At 52.9% G+C, this 21,086-nt stretch overlaps 1 protein-coding gene across 1 annotated transcript in view; it reads left to right on the forward strand.

The window, feature by feature from the left end:
* Window positions 1-5,651: 5,651 nt before the first annotated feature.
* The window catches only part of tonsl (tonsoku-like, DNA repair protein), a gene marked incomplete at its 5' end in the record, with an annotated part of 79,820 nt that continues 64,385 nt past the window's right edge, over window positions 5,652-21,086 (forward strand). Inside the window, 4 exons of the mRNA XM_072567524.1 lie at window positions 5,652-5,772; window positions 12,738-12,833; window positions 13,517-13,659; window positions 14,984-15,167. Coding sequence (XP_072423625.1) covers window positions 5,652-5,772; window positions 12,738-12,833; window positions 13,517-13,659; window positions 14,984-15,167 — 544 coding nt within the window. The remainder of the gene's footprint in view (window positions 5,773-12,737; window positions 12,834-13,516; window positions 13,660-14,983; window positions 15,168-21,086) is intronic.

Consider the following 21,086-nt stretch of genomic DNA (forward strand, 5'->3'; position numbering starts at 1 on the left):
TGAGGGAGAGGGTGGGGGGGGGAATGAGGGAGAGGGAGAGGGGGGGGAATGAGGGAGAGGGAGAGGGGGGGGAATGAGGGAGAGGGAGAGGGGGGGAATGAGGGAGAGGGAGAGGGGGGGGAATGAGGGAGGGGGGGATGGGGAGAGGGAGAGGGGGGGAATGAGGGAGGGGGGGAATGAGGGAGAGGGGGGGAATGGAGGGAGAGGGAGGGGGGGGGAATGTGGGAGAGGGTGAGGGGGGGGGAATGAGGGAGAGGGAGGGGGGGGAATGAGGGAGAGGGAGGGGGGGGATGTGGGTGTGGGAGAGGGGGGGGATTGTGGGGAGGGGGGGTGGGGGAGGGGGGGGAATGAGGGGGAGGGGGGGAATGAGGGGGGAGGGGGGGGAATGTGGGGGGAGGGGGGAATGAGGGGGGGAGGGGGGAATGTGGGGGGAGGGGGGGATTGAGGGGGGGAGGGGGGGGAATGAGGGAGAGGGGGAGGGAGAGGGGGGGGGAATGAGGGGGGAGGGGGAGGGGGGGGAATGAGGGGGTGGGGGGGGATGAGGGGGAGGGGGAGGGGGGGGAATGTGGGAGAGGGGGAATGAGGGAGAGGGGGGGAATGAGGGAGAGGGAGAGGGGGGGAATGAGGGAGAGGGAGAGGGGGGGGAATGTGGGAGAGGGGGGGGAATGAGGGAGAGGGGGGGAATGAGGGGGAGGAGGGGGGGGGTGAGTGGGGGTGGGAGAGGGGGGTGGGAAGGGGAAAAGGGGGAGAGAGACGGGGAAGGGAGAGAGAGGGGGGAGGGAAGGGGAAAAGGGGGAGAGAGAGAGGGGGAGAGAGAGGGGGGAGGGAGAGAGAGAGGGGGAGGGAGAGAGGGGGGGGAGAGAGAGGGAGGGAGTGGGGGGAGGGAAAGGGGGGGAATGTGGGAGGGAGGGTGAGGGTGGGGAATGAGGGAGGGTGAGGGGGGGGAATGAGGGAGGGTGAGGGGGGGGAATGAGGGAGGGAGAGGGGGGGATGTGGGTGGGGGGTGGGTGGGGGGGGGTTTGAGGGTGAGGGGTGGGAGGGGGGGAATTGAGGGGAGGGGTGGGAGGGGGGGAATGAGGGAGAGGGGTGGGAGGGGGGGAATGAGGGAGAGGGGTGGGAGGGGGGGAATGAGGGAGAGGGGTGGGAGGGGGGGAATGAGGGAGAGGGGGGGAATGAGGGAGAGGGGGAGGGGGGGGAATGAGGGGGAGGGGGGGGAATGAGGGAGAGGGGGAGGGGGGGAAGAGGGAGTGGGGGGAGGGGGGGGATGGGGGAGAGGGAGAGGGGGGGGAATGAGGGAGGGGGGGGGAATGAGGGGGAGGAGGGGGGAGGGAGAGAGAGGGAGGGAGAGGGGGGAGGAAGGGGAAAAGGGGGAGGGAGAGAGAGAGAGAGGGGGAAGGGGGAGAGAGAGGGGGGAGGGAGAGAGAGAGGGGGAGGGAGAGAGGGGGGGAGAGAGAGGGAGGGAGAGGGGGGGAGGGAGGGAGAGGGGGGGGAATGAGGGAGGGAGGGAGAGGGTGGGGAATGAGGGAGGAGAGGGGGGGAATGAGGGAGGGAGAGGGGGGGGAATGAGGGAGGGGAGGGGGGGGAATGAGGGAGGGAGGGAGGGGGGGGAATGGGGGGAGGGAGAGGGGGAATGGGGAGGGAGAATGGGGGAGGGAGAGGGGGAATGGGAGAGGGGGAGGGAGAGGGGGAATGAGGGAGGGGGGAATGAGGGGGGGAGAGAGGGGGAGGGGGAGGGGGGGTAGGGAGGGAGAGGGGGGGAGGGAGAGAGAGGGGCAGGGGAGGGGGAGGTAGAGAGAGGGGTGGGGGAGGGGGAGGGAGAGAGAGGGGCGGGGGAGGGGGGAGGGAGAGGGGTGGGAGAGGGGCGGGGGAGGGGGGAGGGAGAGGGGCGGGGAAGGGAGAGGGGCGGGGGAGGGAGGGAGAGAGAGAGAGAGAGATAGATTAGATTACTTACAGTGTGGAAACTGGCCCTTCAGCCCAACAAGTCCACACCGCCCCGCCGAAGCGTAACCCACCCATACCCCTACATCTACCCCTTACCGAACACTACGGGCAATTTAGCATGGCCAATTCACCTGACCTGCACATCTTTGGACTGTGGGAGGAAACCGGAGCACCCGGAGGAAACCCACGCAGACACGGGGAGAATGTGGAAACTCCACACAGAGAGTCGCCTGAGGCGGGAATTGAACCCGGGTCTCTGGTGCTGTGAGGCAGCAGTGCTAACCACTGTGCCACCCACTGAGGGAGGGGGGGAGGGGGAACGAGGGCAGGAGGGGAAAACGAGGGAGGGGGGGAGGGGAAAACGAGGGAGGGGGGGAGGGGAAAACGAGGGAGGGGGGGAGGGGGAAACGAGGGAGGGGGGGAGGGGGAAACGAGGAAGGGGGGAGGGGGAAACGAGGGAGGGGGGGAGGGGGAAACGAGGGAGGGGGGGGGAGGGGGAATGATGGGTGAGGGGGAGGGGGAATGAGGGAGGGGGAACGAGGAGGGGGAGGGGGAATGAGGGAGAGGGGGAATGAGGGAGGGAGAGGAGGGGGAATGAGGGGGGGAGAGGGGTGGGGGAGGGGGAATGAGGGAGAGGGGGAGGGGGAATGAGGGGGAGGGAGAGGGAGAGAGAGGGGGAGTGAGGGAGAGGGAGAGAGAGGGGGAGTGAGGGAGAGAGGGGAAAGGAGGGAGTGAGGGATGGAGGGAGTGAGGGAGGGAGAGGGGGAATGAGGGAGGGAGAGGGGGAATGAGGGAGGGAGGGAGAGGGGGGAATGAGGGGGGAGGGAGAGGAGGAATGAGGGAGGGAGGGAGAGGGGGAATGAGGGGGGGGGTAGTGAGGGGGAGAGAGGGAGGGAGTGAATGAGGGAGAGAAGGGGAATGAGGGAGGGGGGGAGAGGGGGAATGAGGGAGGTAGAGAGAGGGGAAATGAGGGAGGGAGAGAGAGGGGGAATGAGGGAGAGAGGGGGAAGGGGGAATGAGGGAGAGGGGGAATGAGGAGGGGGGGAGGGGGAATGAGGGAGAGGGGGGAGGGGGAATGAGGGAGAGGGGGAGTGGGGGGGAGGGGGAATGAGGGGGAGGGGGAGTGAGGGAGAGGGGGGGAGGGGGAATGAGGGGGAGTGAGGGAGAGGGGGAGTGAGGGGGAATGAGGGAGGGAGAGAGGGGAAAGGAGGAGTGAGGGAGAGAGAGGGATGGAGGGAGAGGGAATGAGGGAGGGAGAGGGGGAATGAGGGAGGGAGGGAGAGGGGGAATGAGGGGAGTGGGGGGTAGTGAGGGAGAGAGGGGGAGTGAGGGAGGGAGTGAATGAGGGAGAGAAGGGGAATGAGGGAGGGAGGGAGGGAGAGGGAGAGAGAGGGGGAATGAGGGAGGTAGAGAGAGGGGAAATGAGGGAGGGAGAGAGAGGGGGAATGAGGGAGGGAGAGAGAGGGGGAATGAGGGAGGGAGAGAGAGAGGGGGGGAATGAAGGAGGGGGGAGAGAGAGGGGGAATGAGGGAGGGGGGAGAGAGGCGGAATGAGGGAGAGGGGGGAATGAGGGGAGGGAGAGAGGGGTGTAGTGAGGGAGTTGTAGAGAGAGGGGGGAGTGAGGGAGCGGTAGAGAGAGGGGGGAATGAGGGAAGAGAAGGGGTAGTGAGGGAGAGGGAGAATGAGGGAGGGAGGCAGGGAGAGGGGAAAGGAGGGAGGGAGGCAGTGAGAGGGGAGAGAGGGAGGGAGGAAGGGAGTGAGAGGGGGAATGAGGGAGGGAGAGAGAGGGGGAATGAGGGAGAGAGGGGGGGAGGGGGGGAATGAGGAGAGAGGGGGGGAGTGAGGGAGAGGGAGAGAGAGGGGGAGTGAGGGAGAGGGGGAGGGAGGGGGAGTGAGGGAGAGGGGGAGGGAGGGAGAGGGAGAGAGAGGGGGAATGAGGGAGGGAGAGAGCGGGAGTGAGGGAGAGGGAGAGAGGGGGCTGTGAGGGAGAGAGGGGGGAGTGAGGGAGAGGGAGAGAGAGAGAGGGGGAGTGAGAGGGAGAGAGAGGGAGAGGGAGGGAGAGGGAGGGAGAGAGAGGGAGAGAGAGGGAGGGAGAGAGAGGGGGGAGTGAGGGAGAGAGAGGGAGAGAGAGGGAGAGAGAGGGAGGGAGAGAGAGGGGGAGTGAGGGAGAGAGAGGGAGAGAGAGAGGGAGGGAGAGAGAGGGGGAGTGAGGGTGAGAGGGGGAATGAGGAGTGAGGGAGAGGGGGGGAATGAGGGAGGGAGAGAGGGGGAATGAGGGAGGGAGAGGGGGAATGAGGGAGAGGGGGAGAGAGGGGGAATGAGGGAGGGAGTGAGGGAGAGAGAGGGGGAGTGAGTGAGAGGGGGAGGGGAGTGGAGTGAGAGGGGGAGGGGAGTGAGGGAGAGAGAGGGGGAGGGAGTGAGGGAGAGAGAGGGGGAGTGAGTGAGAGGGGGGAGGGAGTGAGTGAGAGGGGGAGGGAGTGAGGGAGAGAGAGGGGGAGGGAGTGAGGGAGAGAGAGGGGGAGGGAGAGAGGGGGAGGGAGTGAGAGGGAGAGAGGGGGAGTGAGTGAGAGGGAGAGAGGGGGGAATGAGGGGAGAGGGAGAGAGAGGGGGAATGAGGGAGAGAGAGGGGGAATGAGGGAGGGAGGGAGTGAGAGAGGGAATGAGGGAGGGAGAGAGAGGGGGAGGGAGCGGTGGGAGTGAGGGGGAGCGGGGAGAGATGGGGATGAATGAGGGAGAGAGGGGGGGGGGAATGAGAGGGGGGGAATGAGGGAGTGAGGGAGAGGGGGGGAATGAGGGAGTGAGGGAGAGAGAGGGAATGAGGGAGGGAGAGAGAGGGGGAGGGAGCGGTGGGAGTGAGGGGGAGCGGGAGAGATGGGGAATGAGGGAGAGAGAGGGGGATGAGGGGGGGAATGAGGAGAGGGGGGGAATGAGGTGAGGGAGAGTGGGGGAATGTGGGAGTGAGGGAGAGTGGGGGAATGTGGGAGGGAGAGGGGGGAATGAGGGGAACAAGGGAGGGAGTGGGGGGCAATGAATGAGGGAGGGAGTGGGGGGGAATGAGGGAGTGTGTGGCAGGGAAGGAGGGGGGGAGTGTGAGGGGGAATGAGGGAGAGGGTGGGGTGGAATGGGGGAGTGGGAGAATGTGGGCGTGAGGGATTGTGATTGGGGCAGGGTGGGCTGGGGATGGGGATGGGGATGGGGATGGGGCTGAGATGTGTGATGGTGAACAGGCTTTATACCAGGGCAGAGTGATGGTGTGAGCCTGGTTCAGTTCAGTAACTCTCCTCCTCCGTTGTTAAACTGTGTGTGATGTGTGCTCTCTCAGGTTAGGATTTGGTGAGTGGGTGTGTGGACATTCATCTGTAACAGTATGTCCTGGCCAACATTTCTCTACTCAAAGGCTTGTGATTATTTGGAATTCTTTATGCTGGAGTGTTTTATATACTGCATCGCTGAATATATTTCCGGCCAGATAGACTAGTCTTTGAGGTCTTGGGGAATCTAGGGATCTGAGGAGCAAATGGAGAAAGTGAAATTCAAATGAAGGATTGTGTGTTCTTGTTGTTTAAGTTTGGGGAAATGTTGAAGGTGGTGTTGAGCTGCCTTCTTGAACTGCTGTAGTCCTCTTTTAGTAGACATGCAGAATGCTGTTAAGGAAGGTGTTCCTGGATTCTGACCCAGTAACAGTGAAAGAATGGTGATGTATTCCCAAGTCAGGATGGGGAGTGACTTGGAGGGGAACTTCCAGGGAGTGGGGTTCCCAAGTACCTGCTGCCCTTGTGCTTCTAGATGGAAGTGGTCGTGGGTTTGGAAGGTGCCGTCTGAGGATCCTTGGTGAGTTTCTGCAGTACATCTTGTAGACAGCACACACTGTTACTACTGAGCGTCGGTGGGGGAGGGAGGGGATGTTTGTGGATGTGGTGCCAATCAAGCGGCTGCTTTGTCCTGGGTGGTGTCAAGCTTCCCGAGTGTTGTCAGAGCTGCCCCCATCACCTTCCTGACCTGTGCCTTGTAGATGGTGGGCAGGTTTGGGGAGTCAGGAGGGGAGTTACTTGATGCAGGATTCCCAGCCTCTGACCTGCTCTTGGAGCCACTCTGTTTATATGGTGAATCTAGTCGAGTTTCTCGTAACCTCCAGGCTGTTGATAGTGGGGAATTCAGTGATTGAATGTTAAGAAATGATTGTTAGATTCCCACTTGCTGGGGATGGTCACTTCCTGGTATTTGTGTGGTGTGAGTTTTATTTTAGCTCTCCAAAATGTAGACACATTCCCTCCAATATTGGGGAGAGGGAGTTTGCAGGTTGGCAGGACTGGTTGTTCCATTGTTTTTCTGGTGCTGGGGTTGATGCAGAATGATTCATCTGGTGTTGAATCTTAGTTTAGTTTTTTTTTGCTAAGTGAATTTGTGTAACTGAGTGTCTTGTTTGGCCATTCCATAGAACAGGGAACGAGAGAGAGAGTCTTTTCCTTGGACACAAGAAGTCATAGTTGGGAGGGGGGGGTTATCTGTAGGTGGTCAGTGATACAAGGCATCATTAGACATGGTCTTTTTGTCTTAATGAGACCAGTGACGACAGTGGAGTGTCCATAAAGTGAAGTTGTTGAGCCTATCATAGAGGGGTGAACCCCAGACAGAGGTGATACTGGATGAAGCTGGTGGTTGAATAATTGGTGATGGCTGAATCTCCCTCGCTGACTCCTGTGTCTTAGAGTCAAAAACTGTGGCACTGTAAAAGGACAGCAGGCCAGGCAGCATCCAAGGAGCAGGAGAGTCGACGTTTCAGGTATAAGGATTCCTGATGAAGGGGCTTATGCCCAAAACATTAAATCTCCTGCTTCTCAGAAGCTGCCTGACCTGCTGTGCTTTTCCAGCACCACCCTTTTTGACTCTGACCTCTCCAGCATCTGTAGTCCTCGCTTCCTCCTGTGTCACAGAATCACAGAGTTGTACAGATGTACAGCACGGAAACAGACTCTTTGGTCCAACTCATCCAAGTTGATTGAGATCCTAAATTAATCTAGTCCCACCTGCCAGCACCCAGCCCATATCCCTCCAAACCCTTCTTATTCATATACCCATCCAAATGCCTTTCAAATGTTGTAATTGTACCAGCCTCCACCACTTCCTCTGGCAGCTCATTCCATATACAGACCAGCCTTTGTGTGGAAAAAGTTGTCCCTCAGGTCCCTTTTATATCTTTCCCCTCCCACCCTAAAACCTTTAGTTTTGGATACTGCTAACCTTGGGAAAAGACATTGACTTTTGACCCTCTCCATGCCCCTGAAGGTTTTAGACATCTCTATGAAGTCGCCTGTCAGCTTCTGATTCTCCAGGGAAACCTATTCAGCCTCTCCCTATAACTCAAACCCTGGCAACATCCTTGTAAATCTTTTTGAATGTTACAGCATCTTTCCGATAGCAGGAAGACCAGAAAGGAACGCAGTATTCCACTTAATGGTGAGGACCCAGGGAGTGTTGCTGAAAAAAGAGACCTTGGAGTATAGGTTCATAGCTCCTTGAAAGTGGAGTCACAGGTAGATAGGATAGTAAAGGCAGCATTTGGTATGCTTTCCTTTATTGATCAGAGTATTGAGTACAGGAGTTGGGAGGTCATGTTGCGGCTGTACAGGACATTGGTTAGGCCACTGTTGGAATATTGGGAGCAATTCTGGTCTCCTTCCTATCAGAAAAATGTTGTGAAACTTGAAAGGGTTCAGAAAACATTTACAAGGATGTTGCCAGAGTTGAAGGGTTTGAGCTACAGGGAGAGACTGAACAGGCTGGGGCTGTTTTCCCTGGAGTGTCGGAGACTGAGGGGTGACCTTATAGAGGTTTACAAAATTATGAGGGGCATATCCAATGTGTACAGGAGGGTTTCCTGACACAGTATGTCAAAGGGCCGACAAGAGGGGAGGCCACTGTAGATCTGCTGCTTGGTAATGAACCAGGCCAAGTGTTTGATTTAGTTGTAGGTGAGCACTTTGGAGAGAGTGACCATAATTCAGTTACATTTAGTTTAGCGATGGAAAGGGATAGGTACAGGCCGTAGGTCAAGAGTTATCGATGGGGCAAGGGCAATTATAATGCCGTTAGGCAAGAATTAGGATGCATAGAATGGGGTAGCAAAATACAGGGGATGCAGACAATAGAAATGTGGAGCTGGTTTAAGGGACAGATATTGTGTGTCCTTGATAGGAATGTCCCTGTCAGGAAGAGAGGAAGTGATAAGGGAAGGGAACCGCGGTTTACTACAGAAATTGCATCTCTTGTTAAGCAGAGGAAGGAGGCTTATGTGTTGTTGAGGCAAGATGGTTCAGATGAGGTGATGGAGAGTTGCAGATCAACGAGGGAGGATTTAAAGAGAGTTACGAAGAACAAAGTGAGGACACGAGCGTCTTTAGCAAAGAGAATAAAGAAGAACCCTAAAGCTTCCGATAGGTAAAAGGATGATTAGGGTAGGAATAGGGCCAGGCAAAGACAGAAGTGGGAAGTTGTGTGTGGACCCTGTGGAGATCGGAGAGGGGCTAAACAAACATCTCTCATTGGTTTTCACTCAGGGAATGGAGAGTATTGTAGAGGATAAGAATGAGGTACGAGATACTAAATGAGTATTTTGCATCAGTATTTACTGTGGAAAAGGATATGGAAGATATAGACTGTAGGGAAATAGATGGTGACATCTTGCAAAATGTCCAGATTACAGAGGAGGAAGTGCTGGATGTCTTGAAACGGTTAAAGGTGGATAAATCCCCAGGACCTGATCAGGTGTACCCGAGAACTCTGTGGGAAGCTAGGGAAGTGATTGCTGGGCCTCTTGCTGAGATATTTGTATCATCGATAGTCACAGGTGAGATGCTGGAAGACTGGAGGTTGGCAAATGTGGTGCCACTGTTTAAGAAGGGTGGTGAGGACAAGCCAAGGAACTATAGACCAGTGAGCCTGACCTCAGTGGTGGGCAAGTTGTTGGAGGGAATCCTGAGGGACAGGATGTACATGTATTTGGAAAGGCAAGGACTGATTAGTGATAGTCAACACGGTTTTGTGTGTGGGAAATCATGTCTCACAAACTTGATTGAGTTTTTTGAAGAAGTAACAAAGAGGATTGATGAGGGCAGAGCAGTAGATGTGATCTATATGGACTTCAGTAAGGCGTTCGACAAGGTTCCCCATAGGAGACTGATTAGCAAGGTTAGATCTCATGGAATACAGGGAGAACTAGCCATTTGGATACAGAACTGGCTCAAAGGTAGAAGACAGAGGGTGGTGGTGGAGGGTTGTTTTTCAGACTGGAGGCCTGTGACCAGTGGAGTGCCACAAGGATTGGTGTTGGGTCCTTAACTTTTCATCATTTACATAAATGATTTGGATGTGAGCATAAGAGGTACAGTTAGTAAGTTTGCAGATGACACCAAAATTGGAGATGTAGTGGACAACGAAGAGGGTTACCTCAGATTACAACAGGATCTGGACCAGATGGGCCAATGGGCTGAGGAGTGGCAGGTAGAGATTAATTCAGATAAATGCGAGGTGCTGCATTTTGGGAAAGTAAATCTTAGCAGGACTTATACACTTAATGGTAAGGTCCTAGGGAGTGTTGCTGAACAAAGAGACCTTGGAGTGCAGGTTCATAGCTCCTTGAAAGTGGAGTCGCAGGTAGGTAGGATAGTGAAGAAGGTGTTTGGTATGCTTTCCTTTATTGGTCAGAGTATTGAGTACAGGAGTTGGGAGGTCATGTTGCAGCTGTACAGGACATTGGTTAGGCCACTGTTGGAATATTGTGTGCAATTCTGGTCTCCTTCCTATTGGAAAGATGTTGTGAAACTTGAAAGGGTTCAAAAAAGATTTACAAGGATGTTGCCAGGGTTGGAGGATCTGAGCTACAGGGAGAGGTTGAACAGACTGGGGCTGTTTTCCCTGGAGCATCGGAGGCTGAGGGGTGACCTTATAGAGTTTTACAAAATTATGAGGTGCATGGATAGGGTAAATAAGCAAGGTCTTTTCCCTGAGGGGGCGGTGGGGGGTGGGGGAGTCCAGAACTAGAGGGCATAGGTTTAGGGTGAGAGGGCAAAGATATAAAAGAGACCTAAGGGGCAGCTTTTTCACACAGAGGGTGGTACGTGTATGGAATGAGCTGCCAGAGGATGTGGTGGAGGCTGGTACAATTGCAACATTTAAGAGGCATTTGGATGGGTATATGAATAGGAAGGGTTTGGAGGGATATGGGCCGGGTGCTGGCAGGTGGGACTAGATTGGGTTGGGATATCTGGTCGGCATGGACGGGTTGGACCGAAGGGTCTGTTTCCGTGCTGTACATCTCTATAACTCTATATTAGACTAGAAAGAATCGAGGTTAGTTACGAACAGGTGTTATCAACCCCCGAAGGAGTGAAAGTAGACAAGTCCCCGGGCTGGATGGGATTTATCTGAGGATTCTCTGGGAAGCAAGGGAGGAGATAGTAGTCATCATTGTCTACAGGTTTAGTACGAGAGGACTGGAGGATTACAAATGTTGTGCCCTTGTTCAAGAAGGGCAGCAGAGATGACCCAGGTGATTATAGACCAGCGAGCCTTAACTCTTATGTAGGAAAGGCTTTGGAAAGGATTCTGGATCAGAGTGGGGCTGGAAGAGCACAGCAGTTCAGGCAGCATCCCAGGAGCAGGAACATCGACGTTTTGGGCAAAAGCCCTTCATCAGGAATAAAGGCAGTGAGCCTGAAGCGTGGAGAGATAAGCTAGAGGAGGGTGGGGGTGGGGAGAAAGCAGCATAGAGTACAATGGGTGAGTGGGGGAGGAGATGAAGGTGATAGGTCAGGGAGGAGAGGGTGGAGTGGATAGGTGGAAAGGAAGATAGGCAGGTAGGACAAGTTATGGGGACAGTGCTGAGCTGGAAGTTTGGAACTAGGGTGAGGTGGGGGAAGGGGAAATGAGGAAACTGTTGAGGTAGAGAGGTTAGGTGCCGGCGCATTGCTGCGAGTGTGGAGTGGAGGATCTTGAAGGAGAACTATTGCTGGTGTTTTTGAATCTGTAGTCTGTACTGTTTGTCCTGTTCAGGTATAAGAGATAGGATTTATAATCATCCAGCAAGCAACAATTTGATTCCAGATATTCAACATGGTTTCGTCAAGGGCAGGTCGTGTCTCTCAAACCTCATTGAGTTTTTTGAGAAGGTGACCAAGCATGTAGATGAGGGTAGGGCAGTTGACGTCGTGAACATGGACTTCAGTAAAGCCTTTGATAAGGTTCCACATGGTCGGCTGATGGAGAAAATGTAGAGACATGGGATTGAGGGTGATTTAGCAGTTTGGATTAGAAACTGGCTTTCTGAAAGAAGGCAGCGAGTGGAGACCGGTTACTAGTGGTGTTCCACAAGGATCTGCTTTGGGACCACTGCTGTTTGTCATTTTTATAAATGATTTCAATGCAGGCATAGGTGGATGGGTTAGTGATTTGCAGATGACACTAAAGTTGGTGGAGTGGTGGACAATGTGGAAGAATGTTACAGGTTGCAGGGGGACTTGGATAAACTGCAGAATTGGGCTGAGAGGTGGCAAATGGAGTTCAATGCAGCTAAATGTGAGGTGATGCACTTTGGGAAGAATAACAGGAAGGCAGAGAACTGGGTCAATGGAAAGATTCTTGGTAGTGTGGATGTGCAGAGGGATCTTGGAGTCCATGTACATAGATCCCTGAAAGTTGTCCCCCAGGTGGATAGTGCTGTTAAGAAGGCATACGGTGTGTTAGGTTTCATTGGTAGAGGGACAGAGTTCCGGAGCCGCAATATCATGCTGCAACTATACAAAACACAAGTGCGGCCACACTTGGAATATTGTGTACAGTTCTGGTCCCCATACTTCAGGAAGGATGTGGAAGCATTGGAAAAGGTGCAGAGGAGATTTACCAGGATGTTGCCTGGTCTGGAGGGAGGGTCTTATGAGGAAAGGCTGAGAGACTCGGGTCTGTTCTCATTGGAAAGAAGAAGGCTAAGAGGGGATTTGATAAAGACATACAAGGTGATCAGAGGATTAGATAGGGTAGACAGTGAGAGTCTTTTTCCTAGGATGATGATGTCAGCTTGTATGAGGGGGCATAACTACAAATTGAGGGGTGATAGATTTAAGACAGATGTCAGAGGCAGGTTCTTTACACAGAGTGTGGTAAGGGTGTGGAATGCCCTGCCTGCTAATGTAGTTAATTCAGCCACATTAGGGAGATTTAAACAATCCTTGGATAAGCACATGAATGATGATGGGATAGTGTAGGGGGACGAGCTGAGAATAGTTCACAGGTCGGCGCAACATTGAGGGCTGAAGGGCCTGTTCTGCGCTGTATTGTTCTAAGTTCATGGATAGGATAAATAGACAAAGTCTTTTCCCTGGGGTGGGGGAGTCAGAACTAGAGGACATAGGTTTAGGGTGAGAGGAGAAAGATATAAAAGAGAATAAGGGGCAACTCTTTCACACAGAGGGTGGTATGGAATGAGCTGCCAGAGGAAGTGGTGGAGGCTGGTACAATTGCAATGTTTAAGAGGCATTTGGATGGGTATGTGAATAGGAAGGGTTTGGAGGGATATGGGCCGGATGATGGCAGGTGGGACTAGATTGGGTTGGGATAGCTGGTCGGCATGGACAGGTTGGACCGAAGGGTCTGTTTCCGTGCTGTACATCTCAATGACTCTTAAGTGGCCTCACCAATGACCTGTACAGCTGCAACATTACCTCCCAACTCCTATACTCAATGCATTCTTCAATGCTGTTTTTAAAATGACCTGATCATTTGTTTCTCTTTAATGTTTGCAGATCTTGAGAAAGCCAAGTTAAAAGCTCAGAAAAACAATGACTTGAGGGAGCAGGCAAATCTCTGTAACCGTCTTGGAGAGGTCCTGGCTAGACGTGGTGAGTTCTGCTGCGTGCAGGTGGATTTGCTGTCTCTGTGCTTTGTGGGTGCAAGGGGTGTATTCTGTAAGTCTCGGAGCACCCCTCTTTCCCCCCCCCCCCACCCCGCCTCCCCAAACGTCTCTCCTTGCAGAGTTTGCACAAATCCCGAAGTCAGCTTGCTCCTACATCTGAGTTTTTGGGCCATGTAACAGTAAAGTGGTGCAGATGATCGAGATCTGGAATAAAAACTGTTCGTGCTGGAGAAATTCAGGAGGTCCCGGGGCAAACAGAGACAAAGTGAATGTTTTGATGCACGTTGGACTCAACATTCTCTCGGTCTCACCGCGCACACACCGGCCCCCACAGGTTCTACCAGACCTGGAGAGTGGGAAAGCCTCCGACAGTGCCCAGTGATTTGTTTTTGTGGGGGTGTGGGTACAGTCTCTGGAGAGTTTGGCAGTGTAGACATTGGACCTGCCTCTCTGTGGATCTGTGCCTACCAGCACATTGGTGTGTGGAATGGAGACCGGGTCACCGTTACTGGGTTTATCCACCCAGCTCTGTCTCCATGGCCTGTAGGTTCTACAATGTTTTATCAATAAGTGGTTTTGAAACATTTTACTGATTATGCTTTTTCGCTCAATTAATTCATTGTTCCTGTTTTTCTTCATCCCCACCCCCTGCCCTCTCTCCTGAACCAGGTGAGTTCAAGGATGCAATCAAAGAGCACCAGCAGGAGCTGCAGTTGTCAGAGGCGCTGGGCGATGTGATAGGCCGGGCGATAGCTAACAGGAAGATCGGAGAATGCCTGGCTGAGATTGGGAACTACGCTGGTGCCCTGAAGGTAGCGAACTCTTGTTACTGTTCCTGCTCTGGGCAGTGATTTTCTTTAGCCCTGCTCTCATCATCAGATTGCCAGACAGTAACCCACACCACCAGGCAGTCGGTCACTGCCCCATGTGAGGAAATATCCTCTCTCTATCGAAGTTAAAAATCACACAACACCAGGTTATAGTCCAACAGGTTTAACAGGAAGCACTAGCTTTCGGAGCACTGCTCCTTCATCAGGGGGTTGTGGGGCAGGACCATAAAATTAGATTAGATTACATTACTGTGTGGAAACAGGCCCTTCGGCCCAACAAGGCCACACCGACGCGCAACCCACCCATACCCCTACATTTACCCCTTAACTAACACTACGGGCAATTTAGCATGGCCAATTCACCTGATCTGTACATCTTTGGACTGTGGGAGGAAACCGGAGCACCCGGAGGAAACCTATGCAGACATGGGGAGAAGGTGCAAACTCCACACAGTCAGTCGCCTGAGGCGGGAATCGAACCCGGGTCTCTGGCGCTGTGAGGCAGCAGTGCTAACCACTGTGCCACCGTACCACCCACAGTTAGCACTCCTGCCTCACAGCGCCAGAGACCCGGGTTCGATTCCCGCCTCAGGCGACTGACTGTGTGGAGTTTGCACATTCTCCCCGTGTCTGCGTGGGTTTCCTCCGGGTGCTCCGGTTTCCTCCCACAGTCCAAAGATGTGCAGGTCAGGTGAATTGGCCATGCTAAATTGCCCGTAGTGTTAATTAAGGGGTAAATGTAGGGGAATGGCTGGGTTGCTCTTCGGCGGGTCGGTGTGGACTTGTTGGGCAGAAGGGCCTGTTTCCACACTGTAATCTAATCTAATCTAAGACATAGAAGGTGCTCCACAACCCCCTGATGAAGGAGCAGCGCTCCGAAAGCTAGTGCTTCCAATTAAACCAGTTGGACTATAAACCTGGTGTTGTGTAATTTTTAACTTTGTACACCCCAGTCTGACACCGGCATGTCCACATCATCTCTCCATTGACTTTGTCAATCCCCTTTAGCAGTTTATAGACCTCAATGAGATCGTCTCTCATTCTTCTAAACTCCAGAGAGGACAGGCCTAAACTGCTCAATCTCTCTGCATTAGACAAACCCCTCATCTCTAGAGTCAATCTAGTGACCCTCGTCTGAACTGTCTCCAAGACAACTACACCCCTCCTCAAGTAAAGGGACCAAAACTGTCCAGAATGCTGCAGATGCAATCTGACTAATGCCTTGTACAGTTGCAGCGATATTTCCTTACTTTTATACTGGATTCCTTTAACAATAAATGACAAACTTCCATTTGCCTTCCTGCAGCACCAGCACCAACACCTGGAACTGGCCCGCTCAGTCAGCAATGACATCGAGGAGCAGCGTGCCTGGGCTACCATTGGTCGGACGTACCTGTACATCTATGAAACAGACCAATCGTGTGAGTCGCTGAAGGAGGCGGAGAATGCTTTCCGGAAAAGCCTGGCCATTGTGGACGAGAGGCTAGAAGGTGGGGATGGGGTGGGCAGTAGGGGATGGGGGGGCAGTAGGGGATGGGGTGGGCGGTAGGGGTCATCTGTTGAAGGTGGGGATGGAGTGGGCAGTAGGGGTCACCTGTTGAAGGTGGGGATGGAGTGGTCAGTAGGGGTCATCTGTTGAAGGTGGGGATGGGGTGGGCAGTAGGGGTCATCTGTTGAAGGTGGGGATGGGGTGGGCAGTAGGGGTCATCTGTTGAAGGTGGGGATGGGGTGGGCTGTAGGGGTCATCTGTTGAAGGTGGGGTTGGGGTGGGCAGTAGGGGTCATCTGTTGAAGGTGGGGATGGGGTGGGCAGTAGGGGTCATCTGTTGAAGGTGGGGATGGGGTGGGCAGTAGGGGTCATCTGTTGAAGGTGGGGATGGGGTGGGCTGTAGGGGTCACCTGTTGAAGGTGAGGATGGGGTGGGCAGTAGGGGTCATCTGTTGAAGGTGAGGATGGGGTGGGCAGTAGGGGTCATCTGTTGAAGGTGGGGATGGGGTGGGCAGTAGGGGTCATCTGTTGAAGGTGGGGATGGGGTGGGCTGTAGGGGTCATCTGTTGAAGGTGGGGATGGGGTGGGCAGTAGGGGTCATCTGTTGAAGGTGGGGATGGGGTGGGCTGTAGGGGTCGTCTGTTGAAGGTGGGGATGGGGTGGGCAGTAGGGGTCATCTGTTGAAGGTGGGGGATGGAGTGGGCAGTAGGGGTCACCTGTTGAAGGTGGGGTTGGGGTGGGCAGTAGGGGTCATCTGTTGAAGGTGGGGTTGGGGTGGGCAGTAGGGGGTCACCTGTTGAAGGTGGGGATGGAGTGGGCAGTAGGGGTCATCTGTTGAAGGTGGGGGATGGAGTGGGCAGTAGGGGTCATCTGTTGAAGGTGGGGGATGGAGTGGGCAGTAGGGGTCATCTGTTGAAGGTGGGGATGGAGTGGGCAGTAGGGGTCATCTGTTGAAGGTGGGGTTGGGGTGGGCAGTAGGGGTCATCTGTTGAAGGTGGGGGATGGGGTGGGCAGTAGGGGGTCATCTGTTGAAGGTGGGGATGGGGTGGGCAGTAGGGGTCACCTGTTGCTCCCTGATCCCCCAAACTGCATGTACATTTCAGGTAAGACAGGCTTTGATTTCCAAAATGCCTTCTTGCACCTGTCGATATCCCAAGACCTCCCTAGTGAGCATGGGGGGCAGGGAGAGAGGTGGTGGCAGTGTGTTGTAGTGGACTAGCAACCCAGAAACTGCTAGGTTAATGCTCTGGGGGAGCTGGTTTAAATCCCAGCACAGCAGCTGATGGACTTGAACTTCAAGTTGTAAATGTGGGATATAAAGCTAGTCTTGGTAAAGGTTTATTATCATTGTTTGTTGTGAGAAACCAATCCGCTTCATTGATGTCCTTTGTGTGAACATTTGGCACTGGGCAGTGGAAATCTCCCATCCTTACCTGTTCTGACAGTCAAAGTGTGACTCCAGTCCTACGTGGTGTGGTCAACTCTTAACTCCTTTCTGAAATGAAACCAACAAGACTCTTATATAAAGGATAATAAGAAACAATCGCTAAACACTGGGTCTGCCCACAATGATGCCAATTCTCGGACGCTGCATTTTCATGACCGAGTGTTAACCTGAATTGGTTTCTGAGTTGGGAGTGACTATGACTCGCACCGGGATGTGGCCTCAGCTCCTCTTTCCCGGTAATCTTGTTTCCATCTCTTGGAGGAGGTCACTGTTGTGATCGCTTCCCGATCATTCACTCCTCACTGTCAGTGTCACCGACTGTAGTCGGGACTGTGAGATTTACTGGGACCGATTCCTGCTCACTGTCCGAATGTATGGAGAGGCTGGCGCACAGCACAGATGGCACCAAACCCCTGACTCCGTGTTCAGTGAAGCCCCGTCCCACACAGTTAGAGGGACGTGCTTCCCAGAGAAACAAGACACAGGGTAAAGCTGGTCACCCTAACCCACATCGGCTGTCTGATAGAGTTCAGCTTCACCCAGTCAGGAAGGAGAGATCACATTCAGGCTGAGACATAACCTGAGGGTGTGTGTCGTTCAGGGAATTTGGAGCTGGTTTAGAACTGGATAAACTGGAGATCAGGGACATCCCAGGAAAACCGTAAGATCATTGCTTGGTAACGGCTGCTAATTTGACTATCAGTTAAAGGTTACTTTCAGATTGAAGGTCAATAGGAAAAACATTTACAGGCTACAAACGAAACAATCAGTACGATTCCTAAAAATAACAAGTGAAGAATTAGGTAATTAGAAATGTAGGGCCGGGTGATGTGTTGTACATGCATGGTGTGGGATCGGATGGAGTCTGATGTGGGTCATAGTGACCATATCTGGAGGAAGTGCTGGCTGCCTGAGGAACTGCAGCTCAGAACTGGTGAGGTAGAGTCTGAGCTTCAAACACTGTGAGACAGTGAGACAGTTAGCACTGTTGCCTCACAGCGCCAGAGAACCGGGTTCAATTCCCGCCTCAGGTGACTGACTGTGTGGAGTTTGCACATTCTCCCCGTGTCTGCGTGGGTTTCCTCCGGGTGCTCTGGTTTCCTCCCACAGTCCAAAGATGTGCAGGTCAGGTGAATTGGCCATGCTAAATTGCCCATAGTGTTAGGTGAAGGGGTAAATGTAGGGGAATGGGTATGGGTGGGTTACGCTTCGGTGGTTTGGTGTGGCCTTGTTGGGCCGAAGGGCCTGTTTCCACACTGTAAGTAATCTAATCTATCCACATCAGGGAGGGGGAGAGTTACCTGGGACGCTGTGTTTCAGGAGACAGTCACACCCGGTAGGTTCATGACTTCGAATTCAGTCAGTGGTTAGGGACAGGAGGGTGTGGCTCTGAGTGAGGCAGGTAGAGGGATCCAGGAGGTAGTGCTGAAGGAATCTCAGCCCTTCTTGCTGTGTGTGTGGATGAGAGCGGGAGTTGTAGGGAATGTGACACTGTGATACAGGCAAGGTGGAAGAAAGAGAAATGGATTTGGAATCAGGGATAGTATAGCCAGGGGAAGAGACACTGTTCTCTGTGACCAGGATCGGGAGTGCCGAAGGCTGTGTTGCCTGCCCGGTGCCTGGGTTTGGGATATCCCATCTGGGCTGCAGAGGAAGTGGAGTGGGAGGGGGAAAGATCCAGTTGTTGTGGTCCCCAGAGGTACCAATGTTAGAATGAGGAAAGAAGTTCTCCTCATCGATTCACAGAGTCCAACAGCACAGAGACAGGCCCTTCAGCCCAAACTGCTCCATACCGACCAAAATGACCACCCACACTAACCCCATTTCCCAGCACTTGGCCCATATCCTTCTAATCCTTTCCTATCCATGTATTTGTCCAAATGCCTTTTAAATGTTGTTAATGGACCCACCTCAGCCACTTCCACTGGCAGCTCATTCCACATGTGTACCACCCTCTGTGTAAAAAAGTTGCCCCTCAGGTTCCCTTTAATTCTTTCCCCTCTAACCTTAAACTGATGCCCTCTAGTCCTCAATTCCCCAAAGCTGAGAAAAAGACTGAGTACATTCACCCTATCCATGCCTCTCATGATCTTATACACCTCTATAAGATCTCCCCCTCAGTCTCCTATGCTCTAAAGAGAAAAGTCCTAGCTTGTCCAACCTCGCCCTATAGCTCTAACCATCGAGTCCAGGCAACATCCTTGTAAATTTCTTCTGCACTCTTTCCAGTTTAATAACATCCTTCCTACAACAAGGTGACCAAAACTGAACACAGTACTCCAAGTGTGGCCTCACCAACGTCCTGTACAACTGCAACATAACTTCCCAACTTCTATACTCAATGCTCTGACTGATGAAGGCCAGTGTGCCAAAGGTCTCCTTCACTGCCCTGTCTACCTGGGACTCCACTTTCAGAAAACCTCGCACCTGAACTCCAAGGTCCCTCTGTTCCACTGCACTCCTTAAGGCCTGAACATTCACCATGAAATTCCTACCTTGATTTGACTTTCCAAAATGCAAGACCTCACACTTACCTGTATTAAACTCCATCTGCCATTTCTCAGCCCGCTTCCTCTGCTGTAATTTCTGATCATCTTCTTCACTGTCCATGATACCGCCTATTTCAGTGTCATCAGCAAACTTAGTCATCATACCTTGTACGTCTCATCCAAATCATTGATGTTGATAACGAACAGCAATGGGCCCAGTACTGACCCCTAGTCACAGGCCTCCAGACCTACAAACATCCTTCCACTATTACCCTCTGCTTCCAATCATCAAGCCAATTGTGTATCCATTTTGTCAGCCCCACACTCGATTCCATGCGATCTAACCTTCCACACCATCAACCATGTGGAACCTTATCAAAGGCCTTTACTGAAATCCATATAGACTATGTCTGCCGCCCTGCCCTCATCAACCTTCCTGGTCACTTCATCTAAGAACTAACAAATTTGTGAGGCATGATCTCCCACTCACAAAGCCATGCTGACTATTCCTAATCAAATCCTGTCTTCCCAAATGCTTGTATATCTTATCTCTCAGAATCTTCTCCAGTAAATTACCCACTACATATGTTAAACTTTCTGGTCTATAGTTCCCAGGTTTTTCTTTGTAGCCCTTCTTGAATAAGGACACAACATTCGCTGCCCTCCAGTCTTCTGGGACCTCACTCGTGGCTAATGATGATGCAAAAATATCAGCCAGGGCCCCTGCAATTTCTTCTGTAGTCTCTTGGATATATCTGGTCAGGACCAGGAGATTTATCCACCTTCATACATTCTAATAGATCCAACACCACCTCTACTGTGATATGGACTGTCCCCAAGGTATCATCACTAACTTCCCCAAGTCTTCATGTCTTTCTCCACGATAAACACAGAGGAGAAATACTCATTGAGGACCTCGCCTATCTCCTGTGGTTCTACACCAACATGTCCACTTTGGTCCTTGAGGGGCTCTCTTCTCTATCTAGTTATTCTTTTTTCTTTAATATACTTAAAGAACCTCTTTGGAAATGTCCTTGATCTCAGCCAAGCCTACCTCATGCCCCCTATTTGCCCTCTGGATTTCCTTCTTCAGTAAAGTCCTGTATTCCCTGTTTACCTCCAGAGATTCCCTTGATCCCAGCTGCCCGTACCTGAGCCACGCCTCCTCCTTTTTTCTGGTCAAAACCTCAATATCTCTTGTCATCCCAGGGTTCCCAGTTGCTGCCAACCTTGCCCTTCACCCTCACATCTCCCTTTTAAAGGTCTCCCACTTGCCGGTGGACCCCTTGCTTGTAAACAGACTACTCCAAACAACCCCCTGCAAGCTCCTGTCTAATTCCATCACCGTTCACCTGGCCACAGTGTAGAACTTGAACCTCTGGGCTAGTTTTGTCCCTCTCCCTAACTATTTTAAAACTAATAGAACTATGCTCACTGGTCTCTCAGTGCTCTGCTACTGTCACCTCCCGTAACCTGTCCTGCCCTTTTTCCCCAAAAGTAGGTCGAGTTTTGTCCCTTCCTGAGTAGGACCCTCTATAGACTGCTTGAGGAAACTTTCCTGAATGCACTGAACAAATTCCACCCTATCTAAGCCCTTAACCCTCTGGCATTCCGTGTGTATGTTAGGAAAATTAAAATCCCCTGCTATGTCAACCCTATTGCTCCTGCAAGTGTTTGTTCCTCTAATTCCCATTGACTATTTGGGGGCCTATAGTACGACCCCAATAACATCATCATCCCCTTCTTATTTCTTAGCTCTTCCCAAAAAGCCTCACTGGAAGATCCTGCAGTTATTCCATCTCGGACTACTGCTGTGAAACTGAGGGAATATCAGCAGCTCGGGGCTAAATGACAAAGCGGAAACAAAAAGGGAACAATCTCTGTATTGAAGCTAATTGGCACAGGGCCAACAAGATTGAAGAGGGAAGTGTGTAGCTCACAGATTGGTGCGGGAGAAATGGGTGTGAACTCATGGGGACCTTGGCA

This window comes from Chiloscyllium punctatum, unplaced genomic scaffold (genome assembly GCF_047496795.1).
Source record: "Chiloscyllium punctatum isolate Juve2018m unplaced genomic scaffold, sChiPun1.3 scaffold_460, whole genome shotgun sequence".
Classification (NCBI taxonomy): domain Eukaryota; kingdom Metazoa; phylum Chordata; class Chondrichthyes; order Orectolobiformes; family Hemiscylliidae; genus Chiloscyllium; species Chiloscyllium punctatum.